Below are 17,522 nucleotides of genomic sequence, written 5' to 3'. Positions count from 1 at the left end.
TATTGTATTGTATATGTGTGTATTGATATGCAGTTTTCTTTAACTCTATGTTGTGGGACAGGCTGCAGACTATGTGCTCAGAACTGGGACTGTTCAGGTCTCAGACTCCATTTTAGAAACTATAGGCTTTCAGACGCCAGTAGAAGCAGAGTCCATTGGAGTTTCAGATGAGACAGAGACTCTATTAGACTCTCAGAACAGAGAGATGCTTTAGACTATGGACTGTTAAGATTATAAGAAAGGTGCCCTGTGTTATCTGCACAGAGAAACTTTCAAATCCTATCTGTAACTGGATTGATATGCAAAGTACCTGTATGCTGAATACATGAAGTTTGTGAGTAAACCAACTATCAGTATGTTATTTTCAAAGAAGGCTACGTATTTTTGGTCTCTTGAGAGCATGATTTAAACTGAGATGTTTTCAGGGAAAGTAGATTTTTTTGGATAGCTGAAAAGAACACTTCTGAAATTCTGCTGTGTGCGTATGTATATGTGTGTGTGTGTGTATAGATTATATGTTTCTGTGCATTGGCATATCTTTGGTCCTAATAGTTCAAAGAGATATCTAGATATATGTTTAACAGCTGAGAAACCAAATTGCCTTGCATGAATACTGGTGGATATTTACTACCAAGGAGAGGGTTGACTCAGGCGAGTTTTTAACTTTTCAGGGAGATTCCTGATTTTCCCAAATGGTAATGAATGCCTTTTTACAAAAGGTTATGGAAATTTCCATTTCCCAAAAGGTTATGGCATCATTTTTCCAAAAGGTTATGATTTATAACAAGGTCATGCCTTTCCAAAGATCATAATTCTCCAAAAATACCTAGGCTTATCCCCGTCAAAATACTTATTCTGACCATTTTAATGTATCCTTCGTGAACAGTGTGAACTCAGTGTATGCTGCCTCTTCAGATCACCATTGCTGCTTTAGCATAGAAGTCATACATGAACAGTAGTTTTTAGCCAAGATGTTACGCTGCATGATGTGGAATAGCAAGTGAAAATTCGTGATAATGTTTTATTTCTCTTGTATTCTGGCCCCTGAGACACAGAATCTTAAACACACTTTTCCTTGGTAGTAAAAAATTTGTAACAATCAAATAACTGCAGTCGCTATTTGCTGTCCTTTCCTAATGCTCTAACAATCGGAAAAGCTTCAAGCTCATCTTCCTGTCTTATCATACCCTATAACCTTACACCCATTCTCACTTTTCCAGCAAAATCTGGTTTTGTGGCATCTCACAGTATTTATTCCTCATCTCACATCTGCTGTGCTTTGATAATATGGTTCATTCTTACACTCCACAACTGGCAATACCACCATCCTATCATAAATAGGAAGTGCATAATCAAATATAGGATTGTGCTATTCAGATCTCTTGTAGAATTCAGGGTGATGGATCTTAAATCCTTATCTGCAATGGCTCTGGTTTGTGGATTAATGCAGCAGTGATATATATTTTTCTTCCTCTGTAACAGACAATAATAAAAACAGCTGATTCTAATAAGAATTGTTATTTTTGGTTTGCTTACAGGTTTTCATTGCAGTAAACTGCCTCAGTACAGATTTCTCTTCCCAGAAAGGTGTGAAAGGACTTCCTTTGAATCTTCAGATTGATACCTACAGCTACAACAACAGGAGCAACAAACCTGTCCATAGAGCTTACTGCCAGATTAAAGTCTTTTGTGATAAGGTAAAACTACAGGAATCTATCCAGCAATGGCTTTAGAAACACCGTTATCTCTTATAGTCAGATATTTAGGTTATACTGTCAGCTCAGTAGCACATGTAGGCAGGAAAAAGAACATTATCAGTCCTCTGTATCTTGGATATTATCTGCTACCTTTGGAGTCTTTGTGATGTGATTTATCGAGATCTGATGAAGAACAGGTCACTAGAGAAGGAATGCCAGGCAAGAAAGTCTTTTAAAATGTTACAGTACACTATACTGATTATGTATTCCATGTTAAGTAGAAAGGGTTTGAATTCCTGCCTAGCCATGAAAACCTTCTGGGTGTCCTTAGGGAGGTCACAGTCTCAGCTAAAAGCCACAGCCAAATTGAAGGCACATAATAGCAACAATATAACAACAAAGAATTAATGTTAGGTTATCCTGGTTTGCATCTGTGCATATTACATCACATTTACTGAGTGTCTGTGTCTTTAATGCTGCTAGTCTCCAAGTTTGGTTCTAGGTCACTAAAAGCCAGTTTATAAGAATAGCATTGAAGATACATCACAACAAAAATGTGTTGGAGCAAACCATTGCCAAGTGTTTTCCTGTGCAGAAAACGTATTTGCATACCTGAATTGTGCTTCAAACAGGACTGGCCTGATTGTTAGATATAGTGAAGTAACTGAGGAGAAAGGCAGTAGTGGTAGATTTTGGTTGCTCCTCCTATGCCATCTAGTCTTTCTCCTTTGCTGGAGGACAATTGCTCTCTTTTACCTCAAGTAGAAGAATTTATGGGGCCTGGATAGCTCAGCTTAAAAAAACAACTTTCCTTGCCAAACCTGTACAGTATGCATTCCTTTCTAGTTTTCTGAACACAATGAACCAGCTGATTCCACATTAAGACTGCAGTCCATCCTAAATATATTTACAAGAGAGTAAACTCACTTCTGAGTGGACTTTTGTAGAATTGTACTATAATATCTCTTGAGGGTATTTTTGGCTTGAATCACAGGAAAGCTGTGTTGGTCATGGAAAATCTTTACAGTTTTTAAAAGTACATATCCACTATCTTTTCAAAAATATTGCTTCTGACTAAACAAAATAATATTGCTTCTGACCGAGTGCCACATCAATCTTATGGTTGCCTTTGAATGGCCATTTGTAACTGTAAGACTGAGTAAATTCAACTACTTGTGAATAACCCCAGACAATATGTCATACTCCATTCTCATCCATTGATCATGTTCTGAAAATAACAACAAACACAAGACAAAATGTAAGCACAACCATTCAAAAAGCTCCAAGCTCTGAAACGTATCTGGACCTTACAGGCCACATAAAATGACATGGTGGGCTGGATTTGACCTTCGGGTCTTGAGTTTGGTGCATGTGTCATAAATTGTAAAGTAAAGACATTAGGAGGTACATTGCAGTCATTATCAACATATCTTACATACAGCCAGTTCAAAGGATCACAACTGCTTAGTTTGACATGTATTGATTTGAACTATGTAGGTTGCTATTGTTGACATTGTTGTTATTGTTATTATACAACACGTACCATCAGGTTTTTTTTCCATGTCAGAAGCAACTTGAGAAACAGCAAGTCGCTTCTGGTGTGAGAGAATTGGCTGTCTGCAAGGACGTTGCCCAGGGGACGCCCAGATGTTTTGATGTTTTACCATCCTTGTGGGAGGTTTCTCTCATGTCACCATATGAGGAGCTGGAGCTGGCAAAGAGAGCTCATCTGCACTCTCCCCGAATTCAAACTTATGACCTGTTGGTCTTCAATCCTGCCGGCACAAGAGTTTAACCCACTGCGCCACTGAGGGCTCCTATACCATCAGTTAAAAGCACATATCTCATAAACCACTTGAAACATCAACTGAAAAGAACACACAGTCAATACGTATTAACACAACCAGTAACACAATTTAAAATTCGTAATGGAAGGTTCATGATTTAAATTCATGGGAGAGAGCATCTTTATTACTGTTTTACATTCAGATAGTATATTCAGACAGGGGCTAAATTTCAAACTCAGTACTCCCAGGGTGACTTGGTGAAGAGGTAGTAGTGATTTCTACAGTATCTGATCTAGAAAGGGCTAGCTGTACAAAAAAACACAGAGAGAAAGAAGGCAAAGAATCACCTCAAAGACGAAGAAAAAAGCCTCCAAAAGCACATCCACCTTTGTTTCTCTAACAGGGAGCAGAAAGGAAGATCAGGGACGAGGAACGAAAACAAAGCAAAAGAAAAGGCAAGTGCACTGACCCGAGCTCCCAGCTGAATGCCTGTAAGTAGAAATATATATGCTTAAGTGCCACCTACTGTAGAGGACGATTTCAACTTAAACCTCCTTGAAAAGACAGGCAATGCCATAACACAATACTTCTTTTAAAAGGGAGTTACACATGCTGACACAAGAGAGCAGTCAGTACAATTTATCTTTATTTTACCTATCACTCTGCTAAAGGATGAATGTATTTACCTTGGTGAGAGGAAATTGGAGGGAGAAGATTGATTAAGCAAGGAAATAGCTTGCACTTAATGGAAATGAGATGGAAAAAATACTAGTCAGGTTTCCTATCCTTCATGGGAAAGGGCGTTTTGACACTTTTGAGACGCACCCTGTTGAGAAAATAGCCCACTGCCACAATATTTTTTTAAAAAAGCATATTGTATATAAATATTTTTATTCATGAAACAAACTCTTTGGCACTGAAGACACTGTTTCCTGTCCCTAAAGCCCCATTTTTTGTGGAAATGTGTTGTTCACAAAAAGTCCTGAAACATGAAAAATCATTTTAAAATGCACAAAAACAGGTATCATTTCATTGGTGGAAAATGTTCGATAATCTTCATTTTTATATGCGAAAACAAAATTAATGACGATTCACATAACTAAATTGCACACTGGACAGGAATGCTATCTGACAAACAGTAATTGAGAGGATTTCCAGAGGAAGAAGAGATGGTGATGGAATATAATGGTGCAGCTGTACTATAGAATTCATGCAGTTTTAGTTTTGCAAGGCATTTCGCTATCTCTGCCCAACAGAACTGGTGCCTCACCAATCTACAACTCTCAGGATTCCATACCATTGATCCATGGCAGTACAAGTGATGTCAAACTGCATTCATTCTACAATGTATATGTTAGAAAGTTTGCCCATGCCTGTTCTAGCTGCTCAATTCCATGTTCTTTGTGAATTTTTCCACCTCTGCCCATAATTTCGGGCCAATGAGCATGAATTATCCTTAATGAGGTACTTCGCAGTGGCCTTCCCCCTCTTAGGATCCTAGCCCCGTATGTTTTCATACTTCTGCAGACCAGGGCGATTCCTTTTAAGGTTGTCAGGTGAAGTAAGAGACTCATCTGCCTTCATGGGTTGTGCAAAAAAGAAAATACCAGCAGGTCTTGCTTGCATCATAATACCAGTTGAAATATCAAACACACATGTTAGTTCTACTTTTGCTTTCTTTGACCTTATATATCCTATTTTCCTCCTTTCCACCAGTTTCTGATGTCAAAGTGCCCATGCTCCCATCCCACAAGCGTACAGACATCACTGTCTTCAAGCCATTTATGGATCTTGATACCCAGCCAGTTCTCTTCATACCTGATGTTCATTATTCCAATATTCAGCGTGGAGCTCATGTATGTTTCTTTCTTTTGTTTTATATTGATGGGATAGGGTTACCATGAACAAACAAACATAAAAGGGGAGGGGGAGTGGAAAGATACATCTTATCAAATTGAACAAACTAACTGAGGTGGGAATTTGGCCCATGCTCAGCTTTTGACATAATAAATACATTTGTGTGCTTGAGAGTAGAGATAGTATCTGAAATTTGTGATGCTATTGGTGAGAAAAATATCTGAGCACTTGTAACTAGAATGTATTATCTCCCAGAAAGTGATATTTCATCACATTTCGTTACTATTCCAATTACTATATCAGCAAACTTAACTCAATTTATTTATTGAGATACATTTTCTACCACAATACCCTGCATGAGCACCTCCAGGTTGATCACAATCAAGGAGCTTTCCTCTCAGTTGCTAGTTTCCTTATAACAGTGGTTCTCAACCTGTGGGTTCCCAGGTGTTTTGGCCTACAACTCCCAGAAATCTCAACCAGTTTACCAGCTGTTAGGATTTCTGGAAATTGAAGACCAAAACATCTGGGGACCCATAGGTTGAGAACCACTGCCTTATATGGACAGAGAATGTGGCACTATTCTGTTGTTGATCTGTTAATTATGCTTTCAAAATGTTCCTAAATTCCCTGATCTTTATTTTATTTTTGCTTCCTCTTTTAGGTGTTTCCTCTTGCATCTGATGAACTGGAGGGAGAAGGGTAAAATCTGTTACTAACTTTTGTACTTTAGAACTAGTCTTTTGTGTGGGGTACTTTTTTTGGAGTTTAGATCTGGTTAAGTGATACTTGTGTCTAGGATAGGCACCCTATTGCCAAAGACCACATGAGATCATGGCAGAGAAGACAAACATTGTTCCTTATTATTATTATTATTATTATTATTATTATTATTATTATTAAGATTGAGTCACCCTGGATTCTTGCCCTTGTTGGAGTAATCCTAATGATGAGGATGACCCTGTCATTCTCTCAAAATTAGGGTTCAGGGTAGCTTACATTTAAAATACGTACAATATGGTTAATATATAAAAAACAGCATTAAAATAAAATTAATTAAGCTATCCACAGCATTAAAACAATATAAAAACACACACTTAGAAACAATGAAAAGTACTTTACAACCAATTCAGCAAAAACAATACAGTACTCTCTTTAAAGCCCATCCTTTAATAATCTTCCATTCAAAAAACCTGTTGGAATAAAGCAGTCTTTGGGCCCTTCCAGACAGGTCCTATATCCCAGGATCTGATCCCAGGTTTTCTGTTTACCCCTGATTATCTGGCAGTGTGGACTCATATAATGCAGTTTAAAGCATAAAACCTGTGATCAGATTGTGGGATATAGGGCCCTTCTGGAAGGGTCCCTTGTCTGCTGGTGGAAGAAGAGCAAGGATGAGGCCATCAGGAAGCGAGTTTCGTACCTATGGGGCAGCCATTGTGAAAGCTCTATCTTTTGTTCCCACTAACCATAACTGTGAAGATGTTTGGGCTGAGAGAGAACTTTTCCTATATCTCATGGCACAGGAAGGCTTATATGGGGAGATGCTGGCTGTTAAGACTAACTTGTTGCCCTGGAACTATGTTGAATGCTGAAGAAATACATGAAAACACCTTAGTTCAGTACCTGGACTAATGCAACATAGAAGGAAATGTCCATAGCTCAGTAGAGATAATTTGCATGAGATAATTCCAGGTTAAGTTTGCTTTCTCTCAGCTAATCTTCCTTGCTGAATTCTAGTACAGATAATAGTTGAAGCACCTACGATATCGTAGAACAGCCCTTCCTGCAACCTGGTTACCTCAAAATACCTCTGTGGCTGGGGTCAAAAATCCTGATAATTGTGGTCCAAAATCTTATAATGGCACCAGGTTGAGGAAGACTGGGATAGGAAGAGAAATAACATTAGAACGTAGGTTAAGGTGTTTTCCAGTGAATACCAAGCAGATTTTCCAATATGGTTGCCCAGTGAAAGCCAAATGTGATATCCAGAGAAAAGCACTTTTGATATTTTCTAGATCCAAAGTAGTTAGGATATGATGTACCCCAGGGGTGGGCTGAATCTCTTCACAAGTCATCAAGAGTGTTAAAGCAGATTTCCCTTTTGCTTAGATGCATTCATTGATAAATAAGCTAGTTCTTGAAACAGTGTGTTCTCTACTCATTTATTTCTGATATTGATTGGGTGACCTGAAACCTTGGCCATGATACCATCTCTGTTATTAGGACTAGATTCTACTTCTGCTACCTGCAATTGTGAAAATAGACTATTTGGATATAAGTAATTGCTTAATTGGTGATTTGATTTTCCAGGAGCTCTACCATGAAGAGGGGGCCTTACTTAAATGAAGATGATTTTTCTGCCAGCCCAATTAAGTTATCACGAATAGAAGAACCCAAAAGAGGTAAAAGTCCAAATCATTTGGAAGTAAAGTTGTGTTTGGATTAACTAGCTAGTGTCAACTGTATGAGCCATGCCTCCGCATTTATTTGTTATATACACCACAGTGAGATTATTCATTTGCAGGGGAATTAAAATCTGAATGAGTTTTTTTTAAAGGAAACAATAAGAAACTAGCTTTAGAAGGGGCGGCCGAAGAAAAGGTCCTCTGAAGCCAGCAAGGCTCTGCCAGGAAGCTGATTTGGCTGTTGAAACCGTGGCTATGGCAGCAACCCCAACAAATTATTGGCCCAGGCCCCTTCTACACTGCCATATAATCCAGATTATGAAAGCAGATAACCCACATTATCTGCTTTGAACTGCGTTATATAAGTCTACACTGCCATATAATCCTGTTCAAAGAAGATTATCTGGATTTTATATGGCGATCTAGACAGGGCCGTAGGGTAAACATACTTCCTGCAATTTGCAAAATATGTTCATTGGGAGAGGCATATTCAGATTGTCTAGGGGGAAAAGTAATAAACCTTTTAAGGTTTTTTGTGCTTATGCACACTTCCTTATAGAGGTGGACAAAGTGTATCACATTCAGCCCCCAAGGTCCTCTGCGGTAAAACAGCAATGACCAGTTTTGCCCCCAGATGCTCTCTAGGTGGTGTGGGGCATTTTCACTGTGTTTGGGGAGGTCACTTGAATCAGTTTAGGGCCAGGATGGGCCTTTTTTGAAACGGAAACTGAATATAAAAGTGTTTTCTACTTGCTTCCTGTTGTAAAGGGCCTCAAATTGTGAAAATGCCCCCAAATCACCTAGAACACTTTGAGTCCTGACTCCAAATGGCATCCCTTTGCTCAATGTCGGGATCAAAAAAAAATGGCAACAGTAAAGTTTTTCTGAATGGCACTTAGCGCTACTTTAGGCATTTATACAAATTGGTTGTGCAATGTTTACAGTGGGCTCTGCAGAAGATGTCCTTCATAAAAAGTAATAGCCTATTTAGCAAATCTTGTGAATGCTGATTTGTAATGAGTAAATGTTCGGTTTTTATATCTGTTTTATATATCTATATAGTCAGAATCATGTAAAAGATTATTGGGCCAAAAGCAGTTGTGAATGGGAGCCCCCGGTGGCGCAGTGGGTTAAACTCCTGTGCCGGCAGGACTGAAGACCGACAGGTCGCAGGTTCGAATCCGGGGAGAGGCGGATGAGCTCCCTCTATCAGCTCCAGCTCCTCATGCGGGGACATGAGAGAAGCCTCCCACAAGGATGATAAAACATCAAATCATCCGGGTGTCCCCTGAGCAACGTCCTTGCAGACGGCCAAGTCTCTCACAACAGGAGCGACTTGCAGTTTCTGAAGTTGCTCCTGACACGACAAAAAAAAAGTTGTGAATGGAAACATTTAAGACACCCAGGTCTAAACCAACACTCCCCAACCCAGCAATTTCCAGATTCCTGAAGTGCAATACTTATTACTCCCTGCATCTTTTGGGGCTTTGGTATATCTGCATAAAAAATAAATACTCCTTGCTGCTTGCCTCTTCAAAAGATGCTTCAGCTGTACTTCATAAAAAGGAAAATCAGCTTATTTAGTAAACCTTGCAAATACTAATTTGTTATCAGTAAATGCTTGTTTCGCATATCTATTTTATGCCAGTACATATATACCCAGGATCCCGTAAAAATGTATTTGGCCTGAAGATGTCACGGGTGGAAAAGTTTAAGAAACCCTGCTGTGGAAGGCATTGCAAGCAAAAAAGATTTTTGGACTTTTTGGTCCATGTGGGCTCAATGAAGGGAGAGTACAGTGTTTCAAGGTCTTCTGTTAGTGTGCTAATCTGGCTCCCAGCCTGCCTCACTTGCTCTCTCCTGATCTTCAATAAAGGCATCTTTGGTGTCTTTTATCATGGTTCTCCCTATATATATATATATGAAAGAGAGCTTTTGAATACCTAGTAGATGTGAGAATCAAGTGGAAAAATTGACATTTGCTCATATGTGCTCAACAAGTTCAGAATGTGGACACACTTAAGGAACAATATTGTCTGCAAATTGTGTACTTGAGGATCAAGTCCAGGGTATAAAAGCAATCCTGAACCAAAAAAGAATATTCAAAGGAAAAAAGTTTTCTCTGTGATTTTCCATGAAGGTTGTTTTTCCATTAGAGTTTGACTTGGAAAATTGGTTGTTTACTCATAGAGAGAGATCCCAAGGATCATGTGCACATTGCCCTTTTGGAATCTCACCTCAACTTTTGGATCTTAAATTCACCATTGTTAACCAACATTATGGTAGTGTAATAAAATCTAACCCATAGGTGTGATAATACTATCTTATGCAGGATACAGATAGCAGTTTATTCAGAAGGGTGAATTCAGGACATCCAGTGCATTACTCTAGCAATTCTGGAAGGTGTTCCCCCTTTCATATAATGTTTCCAAGCTCTGGATTTAGCAGTGGATTTGCTTTTGTGCTGTTTCCTCCTAGGCCAGCCTGGTATCACTATAAGTGCAAATATTTCATGTTTCACTATTTTACATCACTGTTATAGTTTCGGCTGATATCTGCTCTTAATTTAACCCCCCCCCCCTCTTCCTATGATGTGTTTGCTGGATCCAGTGTTGTTGTATGTTCGAAAGGAATCGGAAGAAGTTTTTGATGCACTTATGCTCAAGATTCCATCTCTGAAAGGATTAATGGAAGCTGTAAGTTGCACAATTCTTTATTATCTAATTTAGGAAATGAGGAAACTTGTTCTGCATTTTAGGGATACACAATTGTGTGTGTGTGTGTGTGTGTGTGTGTGTGTGTGTGTGTGTGTGAACCAGTAGTTCTCAACCTGTGGGTCCCCAGATGTTTTGGCCTTCAACCATTTCTGGGAGTTGTAGGACCACTAGTGTATATACTTCTATATATGTCCAAGTGCTTAGAGGTGGTTTTGCTATTTCCTTCCACTGAAATATAATCTATAGCACCTGTTACATGTTGGCAGTCCCTCAATCCAAGTACTAACCAGGGTTTACCCTCTTTAGCTTCCGAGATCAGACGGAAACTGGTTCCCAATTGTTTGACTACACTCAAACTGTTGCAACCTTTTTGGATCTTGTCTGCCTAAGTATATATTTAAACTTTTAGAATATTTTTAAAGGTTCCCTTCCAAATTAATCTGCAAGAAATAGAAAGACTATAGAGTAATATTTAGATTTTGAGCTGATGCATTTTTTGAAATGAGCAGACAAACCCCACTTCCTTTTGGTGTTCTTTCTGTAAATGCAAGAGATTTTGTGAAGAGGAAGGGGATTCTGAGTATACATTGGGTCTTGGAAAGCACAATCATGAACAGTAGGACTGAAGCACAGCCAAAGTGGATAAAGATGTGGGATTGAAAAAGAATAACGCCTGTTCAAGAGCAATGTCTTCTTATTTTCCTGTCTTTCCTGACCTGATCTCAAAGTGATGCCTGTGACTCTCCCCGTGTTAGCTTCATAATAACCCAGGGAGATAGGTCAAGCTAAAAGGGTCAAGGGCTGGCCCAGGGTCACCTTCTGACTGTTATGGTCTGAGTGGGGATTTGAATTTGGACCTCCCATGTCTCAGCCCAGTACTTTAACCACTCTGCTATGCTGGCTGTTCACCACAAATTATCTTCCTGATGAGTACATTTTCTTGGTTATGTTTATTTGCATTCTATTTTGGTTGATATAGAAAATAATCCCTGTGTTGTGGATTACTTCTACACTGCCAATGTAACGTTTTGCATACAAAACAAAATATATTATCAACTGTCAACAGTCCACAGTATGGTTGGTTTCATCTCAGTTAGCTGTTTTACAAAGAGATTACCAAAATATTTGTTTAAAAATGCTTCCTTTCAGGATAAAGTTTGTCTCTTTCTCTTCCTCTCTCTTTCCCTCACCCCTCTGCCCCTCCTATGCTGCAAAATGGATGAAGATATTTTTTACTCGTGCTTCTTCACATTCATAGGTATATCTAAATTCTACTTTAAGGCAACACTTAACATTGGAAAACTCAAGCCTTAAAGCGTGGAATGAATATATTTTGGTTGCTTTCACCTAGCAGATAACATGCATGTTAACTGATAGGTAAATCTCACTAAATTCAGTAAGATTTACTGCTTTGTGTGTGTGTTTTAGGATTGTAGCAGAAGTTCTGATGTGACCTTTCTTTTAATGCCTATCTTCCAAGAGGAAGGTACCCTACTTCTTATACTTCTGCCCATAAAAGAGTGGATTGCTTCTATCCACATGTGTGCCTGTGTTGGTCAGCGATGAGGGTCTCATACCATGGAGAATGGTCCTTAGGACTTCCTTCTTTGCTGCCTCTACTTCAGTCCTTATTGAGCTGGAAGATTATGAGGATATATGAAAAAAAATATTCTTGTGCCCATGTCTTAACTTGCTAGTCTTACCCTTGGGATTCAAATGCCATTCCCTGGTTTGGGATTCTTCATTAGTAGCTTGAAATGTATTGCATACATAATGTGTCCAAGCATGTGCTTTGCATGAACTTGGCATCTGGAAAATGAAACTGGGTGACAGCATTAGTTGACTAAATAACTCAGACCCATATGTCTGAATCAAACACCAAGCTTATGTTGAGCTTATTTAACCACAGCATAATGTATCAGGAAACTAAAATTGTGAAAGATGGTTTACTGGTTGAGACAGATGCCTTTTCTCAGACTGGACCCTTCTACACAGTCCTATATCCCAGAATATCAAGGCAGAAAATTCCACAATATCTGCTTTGAACTAGGTTAGCTGATTCTACACTGTCATATATTCCAGTTCAAAGCAGAAAATGTGGGATTTCATTCAGCTGTTTGGAAGGGGCCTCCAAGCCCTAGGAATGCTGCCACTCACCCTACCTTTATTCTCCCAATATTATCTTCCTGGGTTACTGGGCCTCAGGGTGACCCTTTAAATGTGGACTTTGGTCTGTGTCTTGTGTGGATTTTTGTTTGTTTGTTATATGTGGCCTGGCTCCAATTCAGGCTTCATAGAGAGCTAGAGACAAGGTTAAAACACAGTGGATTTATTAAATGCAGAATACAAATATAATAATTTCTAATAATCTATTTTTAAACTCCTCAAAACTATATGTACTTCTCCCTTTTTTCTCAAATCTAAATCCTTTTCTACTTCAGCTCCAATCCCTGTCTCTGTCTGTTCCAAACTTCAAACTTTGCTCGAATTTCATACAGGCAAGCTTCTACCTTTTGGTATATCCTATTTCTTCACAGTTTCCTCGCCATGAAGGCTGGCTGCCTTCATGCCAGATCTTCTTACCTCCTTCGCGTGGGCCTCTTCAACCCTTCAGCCCTCGGATGTTTTGGACCAGCTCCCAGAACTCCTGACCATTGGACAAGTTGACTAGGGCTTTTGGGAGTTGGATGCCCATACGCCTAGAGGGACACAGGTTGAAAATGCCTGTTTTATAATAACATAGGCTTGGCTTGATGCGTGATTTGACAAACCATTATTCTTTGTCCAGACCTGACTTTGCTAAGCAAACATAAGTGAATGAAGCTAAGAGGAAACAAAAATGAAGCTGAAAAAAGTAGATGTATGCCATGGTTTTTCTGTTTTTTGTGTGGAAATCCAAATGGTTAGCATGAAATGCAGTTGCAATGCAAATGTTTAAAAAGAGCCATTGCACTTCTTCATTTCAATTTTTTGTTGACAGATATCTGACAAATATGATGTCCCTATTGATAAAATTGGAAAAGTATTCAAGAAATGTAAAAAGGGGTGAGTATATCTCAACGTGGCTCCTTGTGTGGCGTGATAAGGAAAACATGACATCTTAAAAAGCTCTTTTTCACTTTCTCCTCCATATATCTTCTCCATGTTTTGAATAAATGCAATGCATTATTGCCACCCCTGCCTCAAATAATGATCTTGTAAAAACAAGACTCATTTAGTTGACCCTTTCTATGGAAATCCTGAACTTCTTCAGAAGACAAAGGATTACAGGTCACAGATTAATGCTCCATAGTTTTGCCAATAATAATAATAATAATAATAATAATAATAATAATAATAATATCGTAAGAGTTGGAAGAGATCACAATAGCTGCCTAGTGCGGCTCAGTCAATACATAATCAAACACATGCCCAAAATAGTTGCACAGCAAAATGATAGTGCTCTTAGATATGTTTCGGCAGGATCTGGACTTGGTATTGCATGAAAGCCTCCAAAACCCTAGAGCCTGGTTATGATGTCAACTAGTGATGTGTAAGATGATAACCAGTGGATTCTGCCCATGTCTGAGACATGCTTCATTTAATATTCAAAATTGGCAACATTGAAACCTAAAGAAGTTTTGGATTAGGGTCATACTATTCCAGTCACTTGTTTTAGAGTCTGACAGTAGTTATAGTACTTTCTGTAACTCAGGAAAAAAAGATGTTTGACATGTTCACAGTGCAACTATTTTAAAATCTGTCTATAATGATGTGGGAATTATGTGTTCTGCAGGCCTACATGATTCCAGAGCAAGAGCTTTTTGCAACCAACCACCTCCATATTTGTTTATAAAATCACAGGAAAAAATCATGCCTCTAGAATCACTGAAGGGGTGATTCCCCATGTCTTCCCCATGTGCATAAATACCTTGTTTTAGGCAAAAGCCAAACACAACAGAACTTTGGGTTGCTGTGAGTTTCCAGGCTGTATGGCCATGTTCCAAAGGCGTTCTTTCCGGATGTTTCATCCACATCTATGGCAGGCATCCTCAGAGGCAACCTCTGAGGATGCCTGCCATAGATGTGGGTGAAACGTCAGGAGAGAATGATTCTGGAACATGGCCATACAGCCTGGAATACTTACAGCAACCCAGTGATTCTGGCCAGGAAAGTCTTCGACAAAACAACAAAACTTTGTTGAGTATCTGAAAGTGACTCTAAATGCCAGAAATTTCTGGTTGCTCTGAAGTAGTGAAACGTGTCCTCGGGCTGTGTATCTTACTGGAGCCAGATTCATATATTTTCCCTGGTTTAGCTCCTTTAATTCATTGCTTTTGAAAGGGAAGAAAATGTCACTGAGGTCTAAAATAAGCACTGGTTTATGAGGGTTCTTACTGAAAATGCCTCATTTGATACTTGTCCCTTCACAAAAACTATAATTTCTAGATCTCTTTATGTGAATTCTGATCATTAAGCCTCTTTAAGGTATACCTGTGACCTTCAGATTTAAAGTGAACTATCAGACAAGTGAAGTAAGAAAATGCATTTAGTGTTTCTCAGTTTCTGTCTGGCAGGCTGGGCTTCTCACTGCCTCTGACTAGTTCAAGGTGCTCTCCAGTTTGCCAGAAGCCAGTTACAAGACTGTCATGCATTCATTCCCATCATCTCCAGCACCCTCAGTTGACAAGAGAGCAAAGTGAAATGAATGTCATTTCTGCCATGATGCCGATCCTGCTAGGCTTGCTTAGGAGACTATGGTGGTACCCACCGGGTATGACTTGTTCTGTGCTGTTGTCATTGATGTCTTTCTTTGCAGCCATTATTCATTCTGTCTTTAACACTCTGTTCTTTCCCCAGCATCTTAGTGAATATGGATGATAACATTGTGAAGCACTATTCCAATGAAGACACCTTCCAGTTACAGATTGAAGAGGCTGCTGGAACGTACAAACTCACTCTCACAGAGATCTGAAACTGACTTTTGTTCGGCCTTTTGTGGTGGGAAGGGGGGTTATAAATGAAGGTTGTGAACACAAGCCTCTCATTACCTTTTATCCTCAGGGTTTAAAGAGTCCTTTAGGGAAGAAGCCATTTATTCTTCCAGAGAAGAATATCTTTCCACTGTGTGTTTGCTTTTTTAAAAAACAAGACTGACATGCACCCACACTTCTGTCCTTTGCCTGCAATATTGCGGTTTGAATAAATGAACCGAAGGCACATATTGAGGGAGGGGGAAACAAAATAGCACTACAAAATTGTGTTTTTTAAAATGCCACATTTTCTGTATCTCTTCTTCCTGTTAAACAAGTGGGATTTCTTCATCAGTAACTTATAGCCCTGTTTTAATTCAGCTTTTTCTCATTGCGGCTAATGGGAGTACCAGGATAATGCTGGACTGTGTTTACAGCTAAACAGGGCACAATGTGATAAGCTTCCTCTAAAACTTCTTAGGGATTTAAGAATATCTTGCTTGATGAAGAAATTTTTTTAATCTCGTTGATGAGCTGTATCTGTATATAAATGCAGTATCTTTTGAAGGGTTGTAAATATGTACATATAAGTCATGCTTATATAATATATATATATATATCTATATAAATATATATAGTGAAATATATATAGATATATTGGGTGTGTTTAATGTGCAATGAATAAATGCATTGAAGCTTCTCTGAAAGGTCATATGTATATACATTTAATATTGGAAAAAACAGGCTCAGGTCTGAGTTACATTTATGCTGAGCATGTTCAGTGTTCTGTAAGGAACAACAGCCAAAAGTATATTAGTTTCTGTAGAGCAAATATATCTTTCTTATCAGAACAGGAGTTGAGTTGCATCTAGCTCATTGTAAGGTAATGATGTTGTAGTAGTATTGTCAATCTGTTCCCCAGCAAATGTTGAGATGTGTTTCACTTCCACCGAGCACATTTTAAGTTAGTGGTTCTTAAGTTGTGGGTCCTCAGGTGTTTTGGCCTACAACTTCCAGAAATCCCAGCCAGTTTACCAGCTGTTCGGATTTCTGGGAATTGAAGGCCAAATTATCTGGGAGCCCACAGCTTGAGAACCACTGTTTTAAGTGGAGTAGGCCCTTCCTAAAGTTTTAAGACAAATGTGGGAGTCTCTTTATTCTTTGGGTGTTTAGGTATCAGTGCCTAAAAGCCTAAGCCAGCGTATGGCCTGAACAGACAGTCCCCGAGTTGCAAACATCCAACTTACAAATGACTCATATTTAAGAACAGGGCTGAGACGACAAGAAGTGAGATAAATCTACCCATCGAAAGGGAAATTCTCTCCTGAAAGAGTTATCATGGGGAAAATGTGTCTCCACTGAAGCTTTCTCACCAATCCTTATTTCCACTCAAGCCAAATTTCTCAAAATCCAAAGATAGAAAGTGAGGTGAAATATTCTGAACAGGGGCATAGACAGCGAAACAAACACCACAGAGGTGTTAGCCCTTCCCTATGTTATCCAGTGCTAAAATATATACATATCTGGCTGGAGTTACACTTTAAAAATGTACCTATTCAGACCTACAAACAAATTCAACTTAAGAACAATCCTACAGAACCTGTCTTGTTCATAACTTGGGGACTGCCTGTATTGAAGATTGAGGGAGTGACTCCAAAACATGTCATAGAACAAAGATTTCCCAGCCATATTTTTAAAATGCAGGTTCTCTGATTGTTTTAACTTCTGAGCCTAGTTATTCAGTCAACTCAGTCTGCATGTTGTTTTCATTTGTTGTCATCCAAGTTGTTTCCAACTCTGGGCAACCCTAAGGCAAATCTATCACAGGGTTTTCCGGGACTGAGAGTGTGCGACATCCCCAAGGTCACCCAGTGGGTTTCCATGGCCAAGAAGGAATCAAACTCTGATCTCCAGAGTCATAGTTCAACACTCAAACTACTGTGCCACACTGGCTGCCTTCTTTACATTATGTTAGTTTCAGTGAATCCTCTTTTCTTCTGTGATTCAGTGTATTGCAGCTGTGATTATATTTGTTTGGATTGTACATTGTTTTTGAAACCTATAATGTTAGCCATTATGAAGGTCTCTTATGGGCCCAAAATAC

The 17,522-nt window shown here is 39.0% G+C and overlaps 1 protein-coding gene across 4 annotated transcripts in view; it reads left to right on the top strand.

Moving 5' to 3' along the window:
* Nucleotides 1-15,674, top strand: part of GRHL1 (grainyhead like transcription factor 1) — a 69,052-nt gene extending 53,378 nt beyond the window's left edge. For 3 of the 4 annotated variants that reach the window (XM_060787637.2, XM_060787629.2, XM_060787653.2), the window contains exons 9-16: nt 1,539-1,697; nt 3,888-3,975; nt 5,201-5,340; nt 6,006-6,043; nt 7,655-7,746; nt 10,360-10,445; nt 13,447-13,511; nt 15,306-15,674. In XM_060787637.2, the coding sequence (XP_060643620.2) occupies nt 1,539-1,697; nt 3,888-3,975; nt 5,201-5,340; nt 6,006-6,043; nt 7,655-7,746; nt 10,360-10,445; nt 13,447-13,511; nt 15,306-15,420 (783 nt within the window). In that variant the 3' untranslated portion in view covers nt 15,421-15,674. The remainder of the gene's footprint in view (nt 1-1,538; nt 1,698-3,887; nt 3,976-5,200; nt 5,341-6,005; nt 6,044-7,654; nt 7,747-10,359; nt 10,446-13,446; nt 13,512-15,305) is intronic. The other variant, XM_060787645.2, reaches the window with a different exon arrangement.
* The last annotated feature ends 1,848 nt before the right edge of the window (nt 15,675-17,522 follow it).

The sequence above is a fragment of the Anolis sagrei genome, chromosome 1, assembly GCF_037176765.1.
Source record: "Anolis sagrei isolate rAnoSag1 chromosome 1, rAnoSag1.mat, whole genome shotgun sequence".
Lineage (NCBI taxonomy): Eukaryota > Metazoa > Chordata > Lepidosauria > Squamata > Dactyloidae > Anolis > Anolis sagrei.
This window is presented reverse-complemented; position numbering and strand designations above follow the sequence as displayed.